The sequence below is a fragment of the Gekko japonicus genome, unplaced genomic scaffold (assembly GCF_001447785.1).
Source record: "Gekko japonicus isolate JY-2015 unplaced genomic scaffold, Gekko_japonicus_V1.1 scaffold1409, whole genome shotgun sequence".
Taxonomy (NCBI): Eukaryota; Metazoa; Chordata; class Lepidosauria; order Squamata; family Gekkonidae; genus Gekko; species Gekko japonicus.
This window is the reverse complement of record NW_015172045.1, coordinates 251397-267889: the sequence shown is the minus strand read 5'-3', so window position 1 is coordinate 267889 and position 16493 is coordinate 251397. Positions and strand designations below refer to the sequence as shown.

General features: G+C 49.0%; 1 protein-coding gene across 1 annotated transcript; it reads right to left on the bottom strand.

The window, feature by feature from the left end:
* Positions 1–4845: 4845 nt before the first annotated feature.
* AQP11 (aquaporin 11) lies at positions 4846–14797 on the bottom strand. Its single transcript, XM_015420714.1, has 3 exons — positions 13190–14797; positions 5969–6085; positions 4846–5042 (listed from the first exon to the last, which is right to left on the bottom strand). Exons 1-3 carry the CDS (start codon positions 13782–13784, stop codon positions 4972–4974), a joined length of 783 nt encoding a protein of 260 aa, XP_015276200.1. The 5' UTR covers positions 13785–14797; the 3' UTR covers positions 4846–4971.
* Between the last annotated feature and the right edge of the window lie 1696 nt (positions 14798–16493).

Genomic DNA, 16493 nt, shown 5'->3' with positions numbered 1-16493 from the left:
GTGAGGCAGGTGGGGCTGAGAGAGCTGTGACAGAAACTGCTCTTGAAGAAGAAGAGATTGGATTGATACCCCGCCCTTCACTACCCAAGGGAGTCTCAGGGAGGCTTACAAACTCCTTTCCCTTCCTCTCCCCACAACAGACACCCTGTAAGGTAAAAGAAGAAAAATAGATTGGATTCATACCCCGCCCTTCACTACCTAAAGGAGTCTCAGAGCGGGTTTACAACTCCCTCCCCTTCCCCTCCCCACAACAGACACCCTGTGAGGTGGGTGGGGCTGAGAGAACTGACACAAACTGCTCTTTTTCAAGGACAGCTGTGCCAGAGCTTGTGACTGACCCAAGGTCATATCAGCAGGTGCAAGTGGAAGAGTGGGGAATCAAACCCGGTTCTCCCAGATTAGGCACTTAACCACTACACCAAACTGGCTCTTCTATACCAAAAGGTCCCAGGTTCGGCCCCCTGCATCTCCAGTTGAAATGGCCAGGCACTAGATAGCTTTGGTCTGAGATCCTGGAGAGCAGCTGCCAATCTGAGTGGACAATACTGGCTCTGATGGACCGAGGGTCTGAACCTGTATGAGGCAGCTTCGTGTGTTTTTCTAAGCCACAGGAAGATCCCTCTCCCGCTATATAGACATAGGAATGCGGTGTTTGTTAGGTGCTGTCAAGCCCCTGTGAATTAAGGACGTCCAAAACATTCTGTTGTGAACAGCCGTGCTCAGGTCTTGAAAACTGAAGGCCCTCGTGGCTTCCTTGACTGAGTCAGCCCACCTCATGTTGGGTCTTCTTTTCCTGGTGCCTTCCATGTTTCCTATTATTGTCTTTTCCAGTGACTCCTCTCATAAGAGAGCCAGTTTGGTGTCGTGGTGAAGTGCGCGGACTCTAATCTGGGAGAACCGGGCTTGATTCCCCACTCCTCCACTCGCAGCTGGTTGGCTACTACTAAAAGAAATTGAACAGTGTTCAGGAGAGCAGCACCAACAAAATTCAGGAGGCTGTTTTGAAACCTATGGGCTTGCTCCACTTGTAAACACTTGGTATGATCCAGAAGTAAGTTTTCTAAATTTTGAAATTAATCATTAAGGTATTATGGTTTGAAACAATTAATTTCCATGTAGCTACTTTTGAATTTGCATTTACCTTGGTTTTTCCAGGACACTATGAAGAAATTTACTGCATTAAACTGGATTAAGATGCTGACCTCGCCCTTCAGTATAAAATTACATCTGAGGAAGACTGTATGGTTGAAATGAGTTTATACCGGATACTCATTATGTAGAACTACACTGAACCTGTTGTTCACAATATTGTGCAATTGATAAAACTTTTTGTAATTTTATAAGTCTTGAAAGTAATATAAATCTTTGGATATGTTTATATCACAGGATTGCTTATGTGTTTTTCCTGCTGGATGACCTTGGGCAAGCCATAGTTCTGTCAGAGCTGAAAGGGCAGTTTCTGTCAGAGCTCTCTCAGCCCCGCCTACCTCACAGGGTGTCTGTTGTGGGGAGGGGGAGGGAAAGGAGATTGTAAGCCGCTCTGAGACTCCTTTGGGTAGTGAAGGGCAGGGTATAAATCCAATCTCTTCTTCTTCTTCTTTTACCTCACAGGGTGTCTGTTGTGGGGAGGGGAAGGGAAAGGAGTTTGTAAGCCGCTCTGAGACTCCTTTGGGTAGTGAAGGGCGGGGTATAAATCCAATCTCTTCTCCTTCTTCTTTTACCTCACAGGGTGTCTGTTGTGGGGAGGGGGAGGGAAAGGAGATTGTAAGCCGCTCTGAGACTCCTTTGGGTAGTGAAGGGTGGGGTATAAATCCAATCTCTTCTCCTTCTTCTTTTACCTCACAGGGTGTCTGTTGTGGGGAGGGGAAGGGAAAGGAGTTTGTAAGCCGCTCTGAGACTCCTTTGGGTAGTGAAGGGCGGGGTATAAATCCAATCTCTTCTTCTTCTTCATAATGTGACCAAAGTACGATGGCCTCAGTTTGGTCTTTTTAGCTTCAGGCTTGATTTGATCTAGGGCCCACTGATTTGTCTTTTTGGTGCTGCATGGTATCCGTAAAACTCTCCTCCAACACCACATTTCAAAGGGATCAGGTTTCCTCATTGTCCAACTTTCACACCTGCACATAATAATGTGGAATACCACGCTTATGAATTATCTTTAAACTGAAGCATATGCGACTGGGAAAGACTTACAGGGCAGGAGGAATTCTTAATTGAGAATCTACTAATTTTCTATACTTCCGAGGAAATGGCAAGAGTTAGGCTGCGTGTATTCAGGGGGAGACATCCACTATTTGTGTAAGTCAGAAGTAGCTCAGGTCATTTTTCATTCAGGGTTTCTACCCTGGCACAGTGTGTACAATTAAAATGTCTGTGCTACGGTCAGCGGAATGGGACCTGGGGTCTTCTTTTCCAGCCTCCAGGTTTTAGTGTGGAGAATTAAAGGCGTCGTCGGGTATTTTTGGGTCACGCAGGCACCTGGATTTAGTGCCTCACTGCATTGCAATTTTGATAGCACACTGGCTAAACAGAGTCTTGAATGGGCAGGTGTAAAGCCTGACAAGAGAGAGAAGCAAGGAATGTGAAAATGGTCACTGCTAGGTGAACGCGGCCACTCTCGTTTGGACTTGCACTGGCACACGGACAAGACGTTCCTTTGCGCCAAAGGCGATTTTCTGAGCGCAACATTCAGCTCTTTACTTCACATTATTTTTTACTTTTTAAAAAAGAAACCCCGCTCTTCATCCCAGCAACAATTTTAAGATGTCCTTCAAAGTGACTTGGTAATTCAACTGAATGTCCTTTTTGAAATAGCAGCTGGCATTTTAAACCAGTTTTTTTTTGGGGGGGGGAATCTTATGGACTGTTTCTAAAGTATTTAAGGTTCCGTGTGCCTCGGCATTTAGAAACGTCCTCGGACAGCACTGGCTCTTCAGCTTGGATACGGAGATGAGCACCACCCCCTAGAGTCAGATTTCAAGCAAAGGGAAACCTTTACTTTTAATGCAGTCTTGAGGTGTATCAACAGAGGCATAACATCCAAGTCACAAGATCATAGTCCCACTGTACACTGCATTGGTCAGGCCGCACCTGGAGTCCTATGTGCAGTTCTGGAGACCTCACTTCAAAAAGGATGTGGACGGAATGGAGCGGGTGCAGAGGAGAGAGACGAGGATGCTCAGGGGCCTGGAGACCATGAAGCCACGTGAGGAAAGGCTGAGGGACTCCAGAATGTTCAGTCTGAGAGCAGGTTGAGGGGGGACAGGATGGCTCCCTTGAAGTATCTGAAGGGCTGTCCCTTAGAGGAAGGCAGGGAGCTGTTCCGGCTGGCAGCAGAGGAGAGGACTTACAATCATGGGTTGAAATTAAGGACGGGAAGGTCCCAGCTGGATCTTGGGGAAAACGTTTTGACGAGTTGTGCAACAGTGGAATTGACTGCCTCGGGAGGTGGCGAGCTCCCCCTCACTGGCAGTCTCCGAGCAGCAGCTGGATGAGCCCTGCTTAGCTTCCAAGAGTTGGAAGTGAAGAGCTGGACGCTGTCCCCTGCCTCAGCCTCCAGACTATGTGGCAAGAGAGTCTCCCTCCACTCTCCCTTTGAGAAGTACAATACTCCTGACAGGGAACTTCCTTCCTTCCTCCTCTCCCACAACACACTTCTTCTTGCACACACCAAGAGGGAGGACGCACTGGCACCATGAAGCAGATGGTCCTCTCGCCATCCATAGTAAGTTAGTCTAGTATATTTTCCTATCTCTACGCTTTCCCATATAGAATGTAGTTCCTAAATAGAGACTATTATTAGTCTTCAGACTGATGAGTGGCTCTGTGTGACACTGTAACTCTGCTAAAGTAATCTGGGAACTGGACTAACTATACCAGACATCCCAATACCAAGATCTGATGAGATCAGGCTAATTTGTGATGCTTCTGCATATGACGTTTTCAGTATTTTGCTGCTGATTCTGAGATGGCACATAATGTGCCAAATGAACAATAATTTTTTTAATGTGGCACCCAAGCTTCATGAAGCAGCACATAGAGCTTTAAGCAGTTTCTCCAAACAGCTGTCAGTGAGAGTTATCTTCGACTTGTGCTGGTTGCCCCCACGGCAGCCAAAGTAAAAACTGCACCCACAGAAAATGTTTCGCTGCCAGTCGTGGGGTGGGGGCTTTAAAGTCTTGATGGCATTTAGAGGAATTCCATGGTTACACAGCCAGCAGTGACCATCTGGGGTGAGTGGTGGTTAAATACCTTTCACTGGATTTCCCTTTTTCTGACACTCGCCATATCTCAGTGGTTAAACGTGTGTCAAAAGCTCAGCTTGCCAGTCTCCCTTTGAAGTGCACATCTGTAGCTACAGATGTCAACTTGATTCTTCTGGAACAGAAGGAGGGACTGTAGAAACGTGCAGGTGAGTGATGTGCAGCAGATCCTTTGCTAGCAAAAGTGAGGTGTGTTATACGGGGAAAATGCTAGCCAGTGTTAGTAAAGTTGCCAACCTCCAGGTGGTGCCTGGAGATCTCCCGCAATTACAATTGATCTCCAGATGTCCAAGATCAGTTCCCCCTGGATAAAATGGCTGATTGGAGGGTGGACTCTATGGCATTGTACCCTGCTGAAGCCCCTCCCCAAACCCCACCCTCCTCAGGCTCCAACCCCCCCCCCCAAATCTCCAGGTATTTTGCAATCTTAAATATCATCCAATGAGAGGTCTCCTCTTTTCTTATGTGGTTTTGGAGGACAGGCCAAAGAATGGGGCACCTAGTTTGAAGTTAACAAATGGTCCTTGCAGCTTTTGCTTGTGAGGTGAGAAATACATGGCTGGACTCAGAAAAGCAAGTCTGTTCTTTAATGGCACAAGCAAATGCCATCCCATGAAATTCTAAAATTATATTCCCCAAGCAGCAGTCTGAACATTGCTGAAGCAATATTAGTGTCCATCTTCCAGTCCACACATCAGTTCTGTTGAGTCTACTGAACATTAAAATGCCTGCGTATGAGTGGAATCACTTCATCCCACATGACAGCCACCAAGACAGACCCTGAAATGACAAAAGTAAAAAGGGTTTTTTAAGGAAATACCTGATGACTGCACAATGGAGAATCGTCTCTAAACAGCCTGCATGGGATTGTGTTTGAGACTGTGTCAGCCTTCCTGCGTGGTATATATATATATACACACAGGCTGATTTCACATACATGTTGGATCATGCACTTTCAATGTGCTTTAGCAATCCTTTGCAGCCGGAATCTCCTGTGCGAAACAGGAAAATCTACTTGCAAACAATTGCTAAAGTGCACTGAAAGCCCATTACCCAGCCTTTGTGAAACTTAAGCCTCCTGCCATGAGTTCAGCTGTATGCCAAGAACAGGAAGCGTTCTCAGAGTCGGGGACCTGTTAACAGCTTGGAGGGGCTAATCCCAATCAGCTGCAAAGCTCACAGGGTTCTTGGAGGCCGAGCCATTAGAATAAGCATATGGGAAAACGGTGTGGCGGCTGAACCAGTTGGGCCTCAAAAACCCTGCCAGTGCAACTAATACAAAACAAGAGCTTGGACAATTCTCTCATTGCGATCACCACTCTGGCAGCTGTTCAGGATTTCTCACCACCGAACCTTGTCCTTGCACTGATTCACCAAGCACAAAAATGCTGTTTAATATCAACACTTGTTGCCGTGAAGGCTACACATATGCACCAAGGCGGGGGGGGGGAGTGTCAGCCACCTTTGTTTTACATAAGACTCGATGATAAGAGAGTAATTTCCAAACAGTGGCCCACTGGTGTGTCTCCAGGACGCTCTGAAGCCAATTTCAGTGCAGAGGCCTGAGAGGTCGGGTGAGAAGCAAAAGTCTTGAAAAAAGGTGAGCACCTAAAGGTGGGGTAGCAGCAAAGTTTGAGTCCAGTGGCACCTTTAAGACCAACAAAGTTTAATTCTGGCTATAAGCTCGAAGACAAGCATAAACTTACCTATGCAGGGTGCTACCCAGTACACCAATGTGTAATTCCAGAATTTTTCCAGAAAACAACTCAAGTGCAAAGAGAAAGCCAGAGCTGGGTTAAATATCGCCCCTGTGAGATGCCCTCCTGTAAAAACAAACCAACAAACGCATCATTTTTGTGTCTCAGATTATCCATCTGACTTTAAAACCCTATGAGATAGTAGAGTCGATATCTTAACAGTTAATAATACCAGACAGTATTAAAGACCTGATGCTGCTAGTAGAACTGATTTATCAACAGTGGCAAAGAGCAAGAGTCCAGGAGCACCTTGAAGACTAAGATTTTTGGCAGGGCGTGAGCTTTCTTGAGTCACTGCTGAAGACGTGAGCCGTGACTCACAAAAGCTCCTCCCCTGCCACAAATGTTGTTAGTCTTGAAGGTGCTCCTGGACTCTTGCTCTTTTCTACTGCTAGTACGGACAGACTAACATGGCTACCCATCTTGATCTATCTCCATGGAAGGCATCATACTTAGCCCTACAGAATGAAAACCCATCAACCTTGTAATACTAAAACAGATGGACTCACATTCTAGCTGTATCTGAGGAAGTGAGCAGTGACTCCCAAAAGCTCCTACCCTGCCACCAATTAGGGTTAGTCTTTAAAATGTTCCTGGACTCTTGCTCTTTTCTATTGCTACAGACGGACTAATACGGCTACCCATCTGGAACAATCTCCATGGAAGGCGCCACATTTAGCCATACAGAATGGACATCCATCAGTCTTATGATATTAGGACAGATGGACTCACATTTTAGCTGTATCTGAGGAAGTGAGCAGTGAGTCACGAAAGCTCCCTCCCCGTTGCAAATTTTGTTAGTCTTTAAAGTCTTTAAAGTGCTCTTGGACGCCTGCTCTTTTCTGCTGCTACAGACAGACTGACACGGCTACCCAGTTTACGCCGACTGTGAACATGCGAAGCTGCCTTCTGCTGAATCAGGCCATTGGGACAGTCATAGGGGGGAAAGCAAATTCCATGCTGAAGGTCATTAGGAAAAGGGCTGAAAATAAAACAGCCAATATTATAATGCCCCTATGCAAGCTTGTGATGTGGCCTTATTTGGAATACTGTGGACAGTTCTGGTCACTGTCTCTTCAAAAGGATATTGCAATGCAAAATAAAGGAGAAGTGCAGGCGGGATTACACCATTGCGACCGCTTCCTCGAAAACTAAACCAGTACGTCAGGATCAGATCGATATACTTTGTATACAGAAGCTGCTCTGAAGCCTCTGAACAAATTCCCAGCGGGCTCAGATTCCAAAGGTGAGGGTGAATCTCTGTGGAGGGTTTCCCAGAACTGCACTGTTTGCTTCTGGTGACATTCAGCCCTCTGAATGGAGATCAGGAAGAGCAGGTGGAACATTTATAAGGCAAACCTACTGCATGCCTCCCCTCAAGTGCCTCTGTTAGGTACAGGGCTGCCATTCCCATTTTACTCATGGGAAACTGAGTCTGAGCAGCAGTGCCTTGCTCAAGGTTGTTCTGTGAATCAGGGATCTGGCATCAAGTCTCCTAGGCCCAAGTTCAAAGCCTTAGACTGAACCACGTTGATTCACACACCAAGGTCAATGTACTGTAGCGATTAGCATAAGCTATGGACTGGGTAGGCTGCCCTGAACACACACCAAAGCTTACTTATACTAAATCAGGTCACTGGTCCATCCAGGTCAATATTGCCTACTCAGCCTGGCAGCAGCTCTCCAGGGTCTTAGGCAGAGGTCTTTCACATCACCGACAGCCAGATCCTTTAATTGGATCAGGCCAAAGGATTGAACCTGGGACCTTCTGCATGCGAAACAGATACTCTGCCTCTGAGCCACAACCCTTCCCTTTAACATGAAGCTGCCTTATACTGAATCTGGCCATTGGTCCATCAAGGTCAGTATTGTCTACTCAGACTGGCAGCAGCTCTCCAGGTTCCCAGACGGGGGTCTTTCGCATCACCTCCTGCCTGGTCCTTTTAACTGGAGATGCCGGGGATTGAGCCTGGGACCTTCTGGATGCCAGAGGCTCTGCCACTGAGCCCTCTCCATGGTTCTCCAGGGTCTCAGGCAGAGGTCTTTCACAGCCCCTCCTGCCTGGTCCTTTTAACTGGAGATGCCAGGGATTGAACCTGGGATCTTCTGGATGCCAAGCAGATGCTCTGCCACTGAGCCACAGCCCCTCTCCATGGCTCTCCAGGGTCTCAGGCAGAGGTCTTTCACATCACCTACTGCCTGATCCTTTTAACTGGAAATGCCGGGGATTGAGCCTGGGACCTTCTACATGCCAAGCAGATGCTCTACCACTGAGCCACAGCCCCTCTCCATGGCTCTCCAAGGTCTCAGGTGGAGGTCTTTCACATCACCTCCTACCTCTGAGCCATGGCACTTCCTCACTTCTCTGTAAAAGCTCCAATGCTTCATTATCGTGGCTTGGCAACTTTCCATACTTAATTGAACGACAGCAGTTGGACTTTGCTTCCTGCAGTTAACGTCTGCAGTCCACACTGCTGTTTTCAAACATCTCAGTATGACTGTCACAGTTGAAATAGACCATGAAATGTAAATGGATGATTAGCGAGGTGTGCTGAAAGTCCCAAATGGCCGCAAAACCACGATCGGCCACTGCACAGTGGTCATTCAGGGACAGTTCCTTCTTGCCTTAATTGAACTGACTGCCCTATGGAGCTAATGATTGAACACAATTAGGAAAACTCTGATTTGTAAACGCAAGTTAGGGAGGAAAAACCAGCCTATTGGTCTGGATCATAAACTTACTCCCGCAAGAGGTAAGTGGACATGGATTTAATTTCAAAACCTAAACACTCTTTTTTTAAAAACACACAGTATTTCTTTAAAGTATTCTCATAGCAACAGAAAGGCCCTAAAACACACACACACACCTTCAGGTTGCAAGGAAGGAATTACTAAATGTTTACTCAGTCAGATCCACGAACACCATCTGCCTGTGTGCCAAGCAGACTGAAACAATAGGGATTAGCACTGAATTCTCAGAAATATCAGTGTCGGTCTTTCCACATTTGCAATTTTCTAAGACACTGCGGTTTGAGGCAGGGAATTTCCAGCGATTTATTCCGGTTTCTGCCTGCCTGAAAGGTAAGAATGCAGACCTCGGGGAGAAAGTTTGCAGAATCTTGGCTCGGAGCAATTTTGGTCTTGATGCAGAACAGCAAAGGGTGTTCTAGGCTATCTTGCCTGGATGGTCGCTCTTCTTTTTGTCTTAAACCAATAGTTGACCACTTAAGAACATAAGAGAAGCCAGTGTTGGATCAAGCCAATGGCCCATCCAGTCCAACACAGTGGCCAAAAATACCAGGCGCCATCAGGAGGTCCAGCAGTGGGGCCAGGACACTAGAAGCCTTCCCACTGTTGCCCCCTCCCCCAAGCACCAAGAATACAGAGCATCTCTTGCCCCAGACCGAGAGTTCCTATCTATACCTTGTGGCCAATAGCCACTGATGGACCTCTGCTCCTTATGCTTATCTAATTCCCTCTTGAAGCTGTCCATGCTTGTAGCCGCCACCGCTTCCTGTGGCAGTGAATTCCATGTGTTAATCTCTCTTTGGGTGAAGAAGGACTTCCTTTTATCCGTTCTGACCCGACCGCTCAGCAATTTCATGGAGTGCCCACGAGTTCTTGTATTGTGAGAAAGGGAGAAAAGTACCTCTTTCTCTACCTGTTCTATCCCACGCATAATCCTGTAAGCCTCGATCATGTCACCCCTCAGCCATCGTTTCTCCAAGCTAAAGCGCCCCAAGCGCTTTAACCTTTCTTTATGGGGGAAGTGTTTCGACCCTTTTATCATCCTAGTTGCCCTTTTCTGCACTTCTTTCCACTTGCTGGCAGAGGCCTCAGGGCTCTGCTCTTTATGGCTCTCCTGTCCCAGAAAGACTGAGCCTCCGAGGGCTGAGCAGCGTGGTAGTGGCGGCAGAAGGTGCCATCAAGTCACAGCTGACTTATGGCGACCCCTCTGCAAATAATCCTTGCATGTGTTTGGCTTTTCTCTTCAACCAAGTGGGTGCTAGGCTAGCCTCCACATGCAGCCTACATGTTAACATCTCAATGAAGCTTGCTCATAAGAACAAAAGAGACGCCAATGTTGGATCATGCCAAAGGCCGATCCAGTCCAACACTCTGTGTCACACAGTGGCCAGAAATACCAGGTGCCACCAGGAGGTCCACCAGGAGGTCCACCAGTGGAGCCAGGACATTAGAAGCCCTCCCACTGTTGACCCCCCCCCCCCAAGCACCAAGAAGACAGAGCATCACTTGCCCCAGAGCCCCTATCTATACTTTGTGGCTAATAGCCACTCATCCATGGGGTATTCCATCCCCAGAGCTCCAGCTCTGATATCATCTCAGCAACGTATGAAAAAGAAAACTTTTTGCCATTTAATGTTTGAGTCCTTACAGCATGGCAACGTGTTTGAACGATGCTGCTTTTGACTTCAAAATAACAGACTTTTGGAACCTCAGTCTCATTGGCTGAACTAGCCCTCTTTGCTGAATGCGAAAGTCCCACAGGTTGCTGTCCTCAACAACATCTGCCAGTCTGCTTTGTGTGTGATTTCGGGACACTTAACTTCTTGTTAGCATCACGTGGTGCCAACAGAGACAAAGGGGACTGACACATGCTTTCCTCTTGCGTGTCGTCAGATGCCAGCAATGCTTTGCAATTGCGTACTTGAATGAACTTAGTGAAAGACAAACTGGACTGGCCTGTGATTGCAATAGAAGAGCTGGCAATCCAAGCACATGCTTCTGGGAGGAGAGGGAGGACTTACGTGAATGACTGAGCATATATTCGGCCAGTCTGCTCAGCATAAAAGGAGAACAGTAAAGCTACTGTGTTACAAACTTCAATGTAATGTCTTCACACAGTTCAAAGCAACGTGCGGACTAAAAACGCATCAATGACAACAGACAGCCGACCACAAAAGACCTTGCCTACATGCTAGCAGTGATCAGGATGTTTTTCAAACCCTCTGTGGCCAGATGAAGCTCTGTAAGGGTGGGCAGAATGTGTGTTTTGTAGTAGATAGAGAAGGTCTCACTCTCTCTGCTCAAGAGCACTCTCAAGTTTACTTTCTCTTTCCCATTTATTTGGGAACTGATCTCTATAGTTGGGAAATCCATTGTGGTTCCTGGACAGCTGCTGCCCTTACTGCTGCTGGGGGGGGGGGGAAGCAGGTGGGCGTCTGGGAGAGTGATGGGGGCAGAAAGACAGTGATGGGGTGGAGGGCAGAAAGAGAAAGTAAGTGGCGCATAGAAGAGAGAAAGAGAACAGGTGGCGGGAGGGAGAAGGTGTGAGCGGCAGAGAAGCAGGGGGAGAGGGGAGGAAACAAAGGTGGGGGAATGGGACAGCCACTCCCACAAGTTTCTCACGGGTCCCTACTTGTAGCCTTTCAGAACAGCCTTGATTCGAGAAGGCCAACTGAAAGAGAGGCCCTAGACTTTCCAAAATCTAGGGACCTTCTACAACATGCTACTCCCCAGCACTGGTACCATCACAGAGAAAGTTCCCTCTCTTAAAGGTCCTTTCCGCACTTGGATCTCATCCCTGGTTTTATCAGAGTTCAACTCACGACACAATACCTTGCGTTTATCCCTGGTTATAACAGCATCCGTTTATCCCGGGACAAGTGTGGGGCAAAACCAGGGTGACCTCAAAGTAATGTGGAAACAAAAAATCCCCCGAGATAATTACAGGGGTGAACTCGAGTGTAGTGCAGAACGTAAGTTCGGGGACAAGGCTGAACCAGGATTTAAGGTCTAGTGTGGAATCACACATACACTCCATTCAGGAATCTGCTTAGATTGTTGAGGAATTTGGTACCACCTTTTCTGCTCTTGCTTATGCTTCCTGTTGAGCATTAAAATGCTGCACTGGATTTATTGAAAGTTCCCACATGGACACAGCCCCTTAAGAGTGTAAATGTTTTTGCAAGGATTGAGTAGTCCAGGGATCCCCGACCTTCTTGACCCTGTGGGCACCTTTGGGATTCTGACAAAGGGCAATGGGTCCAATCACAAAAAGGCTACTGCAGGAGGCAGAGCCAACCGTAAAATGCCAGGGATTGAGGTTATATACACCTCTACAGTAACTCTTGAACATTTCAGGCTGAAGCTCTCTTTAACAGGACACCTTTCAATCTGCACAGCCAATCAGAAGCCCTGTGGGGAAAAGCCTCACCTAACCCTGCCCACTTTCTAACAGCACTTTGGAGGGCTCCACTAAGGGTGTTAGCGAGCTCCATGGTATCCGTGGCCCCCTTGAGTAATCTATCCAAGACTCATAATTCTTGCTTGCCTTCAAACACACCGAATACCAAATTTCCACTTTCCGTTTCCCAAAGGGGTAACACTGAAAATAAATCAGTCAGGGACACTGCAGAGCTCTGGGATGTTTCATTGAGCCTCAGTGCTTTGATAATAAGCCAACGGCACTTTCACACACCCTAAATAGCATACTTTGCAACTGGACTTTACTGTGTGCAATGGCAAAACCCACTTGCAAACAGTCGCTGAAGTGGGTTGAAACTGCATTATTTCACATGTGTGAAAGTGCCCAACATCCATTACGCTTTAGGGAGCTTTTATTTTGCAAACCCCAACCTAAAGGGGTGGAGAAAGTATGCTAGCAAGTTTATAAACCAGCTTAGCATGATGTTTCCAAAGTTTTGGCTCAGGACGTCTTAGATGTTACAACATCCCTTACCTGTGCCTCAAAGACACAAATAAAAAGGTGAAAGAGATAAAGATATGGCTCTGCCAATTCTACATGTCTGTTAACCAAATGCGACCAAGAGATGTCTTCTGCTGTTCCCCCCCCCCCGACTTTAATGTTCAAACAAAAGAAAAATGACCGCAAGGGTTGTCATTGATGAAAATAGGTCTGGTTGAGGGTCCACCTACTTCCAATCCCTTTCGCCTGAAGTTATCTCCTTTTGATCATGTTGTACTATTTATTTTCAGCAACCACCGGCTGACAGTAGGGCCACCTGCCTATAGAACACATTTCAGTCAAGGCCTCTGTTGAGGCTGCATTGTTAGCTATACTAAAGTCCAAACTGAAAAAAAACAGTAGACAGGCAACTGTGTGACAACACCATGGTTAAAAAGTCACTGAATCCTGGTTGGTAGCCTAAGACGACAACAGGGAAGAAGGAAAAGGAGAAAACAGACCTTTGTATACCAAAGCGGTGATCAGCAAAGCAAGGAGATGAATTTTGGTCCTGTGCTCCATTGATTCCAGTTTCAGCACGGCCAGGTGGAACACGAAGGAGAAGAGGAGTTCGAGAAGAAAAGCGTTGGCTACGGTAGTCTGGATCGGGCCGCTGCAATTCTCCCCCAGCGCACTTGAATGCGCCGGTATGGCCCCCAGTGTCCAGATCGACTTGATGTAAACATGGGCCAACACCGCGCCAATGAACTGAGCAGAGCTCTGTAGCGCCCAGGCCTTGACCGTGCTCCTGTTGCTGCAGAAGAGCTGGAAGCTGCTGGAGGGATTGTTGATGCTGCCGGGCAAGGACAGGCAATGGAAGGTGGTGAAGAGATAGACGAGGGCAAGTGCCATCTGAGGCTTGGGCGGCAGGTCGGCCAGCATGCGCAGCTCGTGGGTGCAGGCGCAGATCTGGAAGGCGCCGCTGAGCTCCAGGACAAAGGAGTACAGGTGTGGTTTACGGTGCATAAATTGGTGGGCCAGTCGCCTGCAGCACGCGGTGAGGGCCATGGTCGCCGCCATCACGAGCAGCGAGACGCAGGTGTCGTAGGCAGCCATGGCCCCAAAATTTGAGACTCATGAAGCAGGAAGCGACGGAGTGGCACCGCCCTCTGGTCACTCCGGTTCTTCACCGAGTCCCTTAGGAAGACATTGGTGCTCTGCCCCTTCGGCTTTCTCTGCATGTTAGTGGGAGCTCTGACTCCCTGACCCCACAGGGAGGGCTCGACGGCTCCTCCCCCCCTCCTGCCCTTCATCTGCCCAGTGCCAGTTATGACCCGACAGCACACATCACATTGGAGACTATGGGCCTCTTGACCTTTCACCCTGAGGGGGGGGCTTTCAGCTAGCCCTTGCTAAGATTCCTCTATAGAGTGCAAAGGGGTCTCACCTTTCCTTCTGCCAGCCTGGTTTGTCCTTCACAAGTCTTATGGTCACATCTCCCTGTGTGCCCGCTTACCTTGCCCCATCTGGGGTTTCAGGCTCCCCTTTCCTCCTGCCCAGGGTCCCGCTGCTGGCTAGGGTCACGAGAGGTCTGAGTTGCTCCCAATCCCTGCGCAGTCAGGCCACAGACCTTATCCGAGGAAGGGAGCTTTGGCTCTTGAACACTTATACCTCCCTCCCCCACAATCTCCTTAATCTCCAAGGTGCTCCTGAACTCAAATCCAACTGTCCCCCAAACTGTGGCGGTGTCGCCCTCCTGTCCCGGTGGAGCGCTGCATTTCACAGGTGCGGAGCCCCAGCAGGGGAGGAGGAGGTGCTGAGAGTTCCTTCTCTTTTGGAAGAGACCAGCTCCTTCCCTCTGGCCGGTCCCTGCTCTCCCTCACCTCCTCCCTGGAGTCCGGCGCTCAAGCCATTCGGGTCTCCAAACTCCCTCTTCCGTTTCCCCGTAACTGACAGCCTTCCTGCTCAGCCTTCACCGGGCAGCTGAGCCGCTCCGCTCAAATCCGAGCAAGCAACGGTTCACCTCTCTGCGGAGCCGCCGGACTCTCAGTCTGCAGCGGACTCCTGGAGCGCCGCGCCTTCAGCAGCCAGGCCCAGCCCGCGATCGGAGGGCTACTGAGCTGGGCGGGCGCCGGGACGAGCCGAGCGAGGAGAGAGCCGCTCCCCCCCCCCCCCCCCCCGCCGGAGCCGAGTCGGCGCGGGCAACTCCGCAGGCGCCGAAACGCGGGCGGGCGCGAGGGAATCAGGGCCCTTCCAGGGCCGCGGGAGCAACAGGTCGGCCCCGAGACGGTGACCAAGGACGGGGCGCTGCAGCCAGGAGGGAGAGCTGGCCGGTTCCTCATCCCGCCCTGACTTTGGAGCGCCTCGCCTCGCCGGTTCTGCAGCACAGGCCAGGGAAGTGGCAAGAAACGCAAGGCAGAGACGGAACCGGGATCCTCAACCCCCAGGTGGAGTCGGGGGAGCTCCCGGAATCGCAGCTAGTCTCCAGGCGGCAGAGATCCGTTCTCCTGGAGGAAACGGCTACTGTGGAGGGTAGTCTTGAGCGCTGGGCCCCACTGAAGCCCCTCCTCTCCCCAAATCCCGCCCTCCTCGGGCTCCACCCCCAAAACCTCCAGGGATTTCCCAACCAAGAGTTGGCAACCCTCACCCCCAAAGTAAGACTGTTTAAGCATCCTCCTTTTTCCATTACAGCCCTGAGCTGCTCGTAAATCTTCAGACACGGACTCCAGCAAGAGTGGCCTTTGCCGTAGGCACTACGGCCAAATTGTTTCCACCCCAGAAGGCAGAAATAGACAGACCGGCAGGCCAAACACGTTCCTCTGATTTTCAAGAACTCGGGGAGGGGAGTACAGTATGCCCACCGAAAATGCAGGGCCAAAAATCCCAGCGAGAACCGGTGCCAGCAGCCAACACCAGTCGGGTTGCAATTTAAGCTGTTTCCTGTGGTTACAATCCTGATTTCTGTTCACCTTTTGTTACACACACTCATAGACAGTGTTCCCTCTAAGCTGTGTGTGAGCTAGCTCACAGTTTTTTAGCCTCCAGCTCACACATATTTGTCTTTCCTCAGGAAGGATCATTCCAGAGCAAACTAATTTATGCAGTAGCTGAATTGCTCGCTCACAACTTTAATGCCTGTAGCTCACAAAGTAGAGTTTTTGCTCACAAGACTCCACAGCTTAGAGGGAGCATTGCTCATAGAGTGTATGAAACTACTTTATATGAAGTCTGCAAAGACTACTGGTTTATCTATTGAGACAACATGTATGCCATTAAGTTCAGCTTTGGCTGCTCTGACAGTACTTCTCTGGGATCTTGGGCAAAGCCAAGCCTTCACTTAACACCTGCTACCTTGGTAGTGGTGGGAAGGGCAGTCCAACTGCAGCCAATTTATGTATCTGGCTTTTGTATCTGATGAAGGGAGCTTCGACTCTCGAAAGCTTATACCGCAAAATTCTTGTTGGTCTCTATTCTCTAAGGTGCTACTGGACTCTCATCTCGCTGTTTTATGGACACCCCATAGGGTTTTCAAGGCAAGAGATGACCAGCGGTGGTTTGCCATTGCCTGCCTCTGCAGGGCTGACCCTGCTTAGCTTCCAAAATCTGAGATAAGGCTAGCCTGGGCCCTCCAGATCAGGGGTTCTTGCTACCTTAGATCCTGTAAACTGGAGATTGAGCCTGAGATCTTTTGCATGCAAAGCACGTGGCAGATCACGAGAGGGAGGGCAGGGAGGGATGAGCCAGTGCTCGGTTCTCGTGGCCCTTTCTCACAAGACCAGGGTAATGCCGATTGCCAGTTTGGGGTCAGGAAGGAATTCTCCTCCA

Bases quoted from the DNA above. Each gene is read 5' to 3' on its own strand.
- AQP11 (XM_015420714.1), bottom strand. From the start codon at position 13,784: ATGGCTGCCTACGACACCTGCGTCTCGCTGCTCGTGATGGCGGCGACC. The intron at 6,086-13,189 runs GTCTGTTTTCTC...TTGTTTTTACAG, and splicing joins CACCGCTTTGGTATACAAAG to GAGGGCATCTCACAGGGGCG. The intron at 5,043-5,968 runs GTAAGTTTATGC...TTGTCATTTCAG, and splicing joins CTGGGTAGCACCCTGCATAG to GGTCTGTCTTGGTGGCTGTC.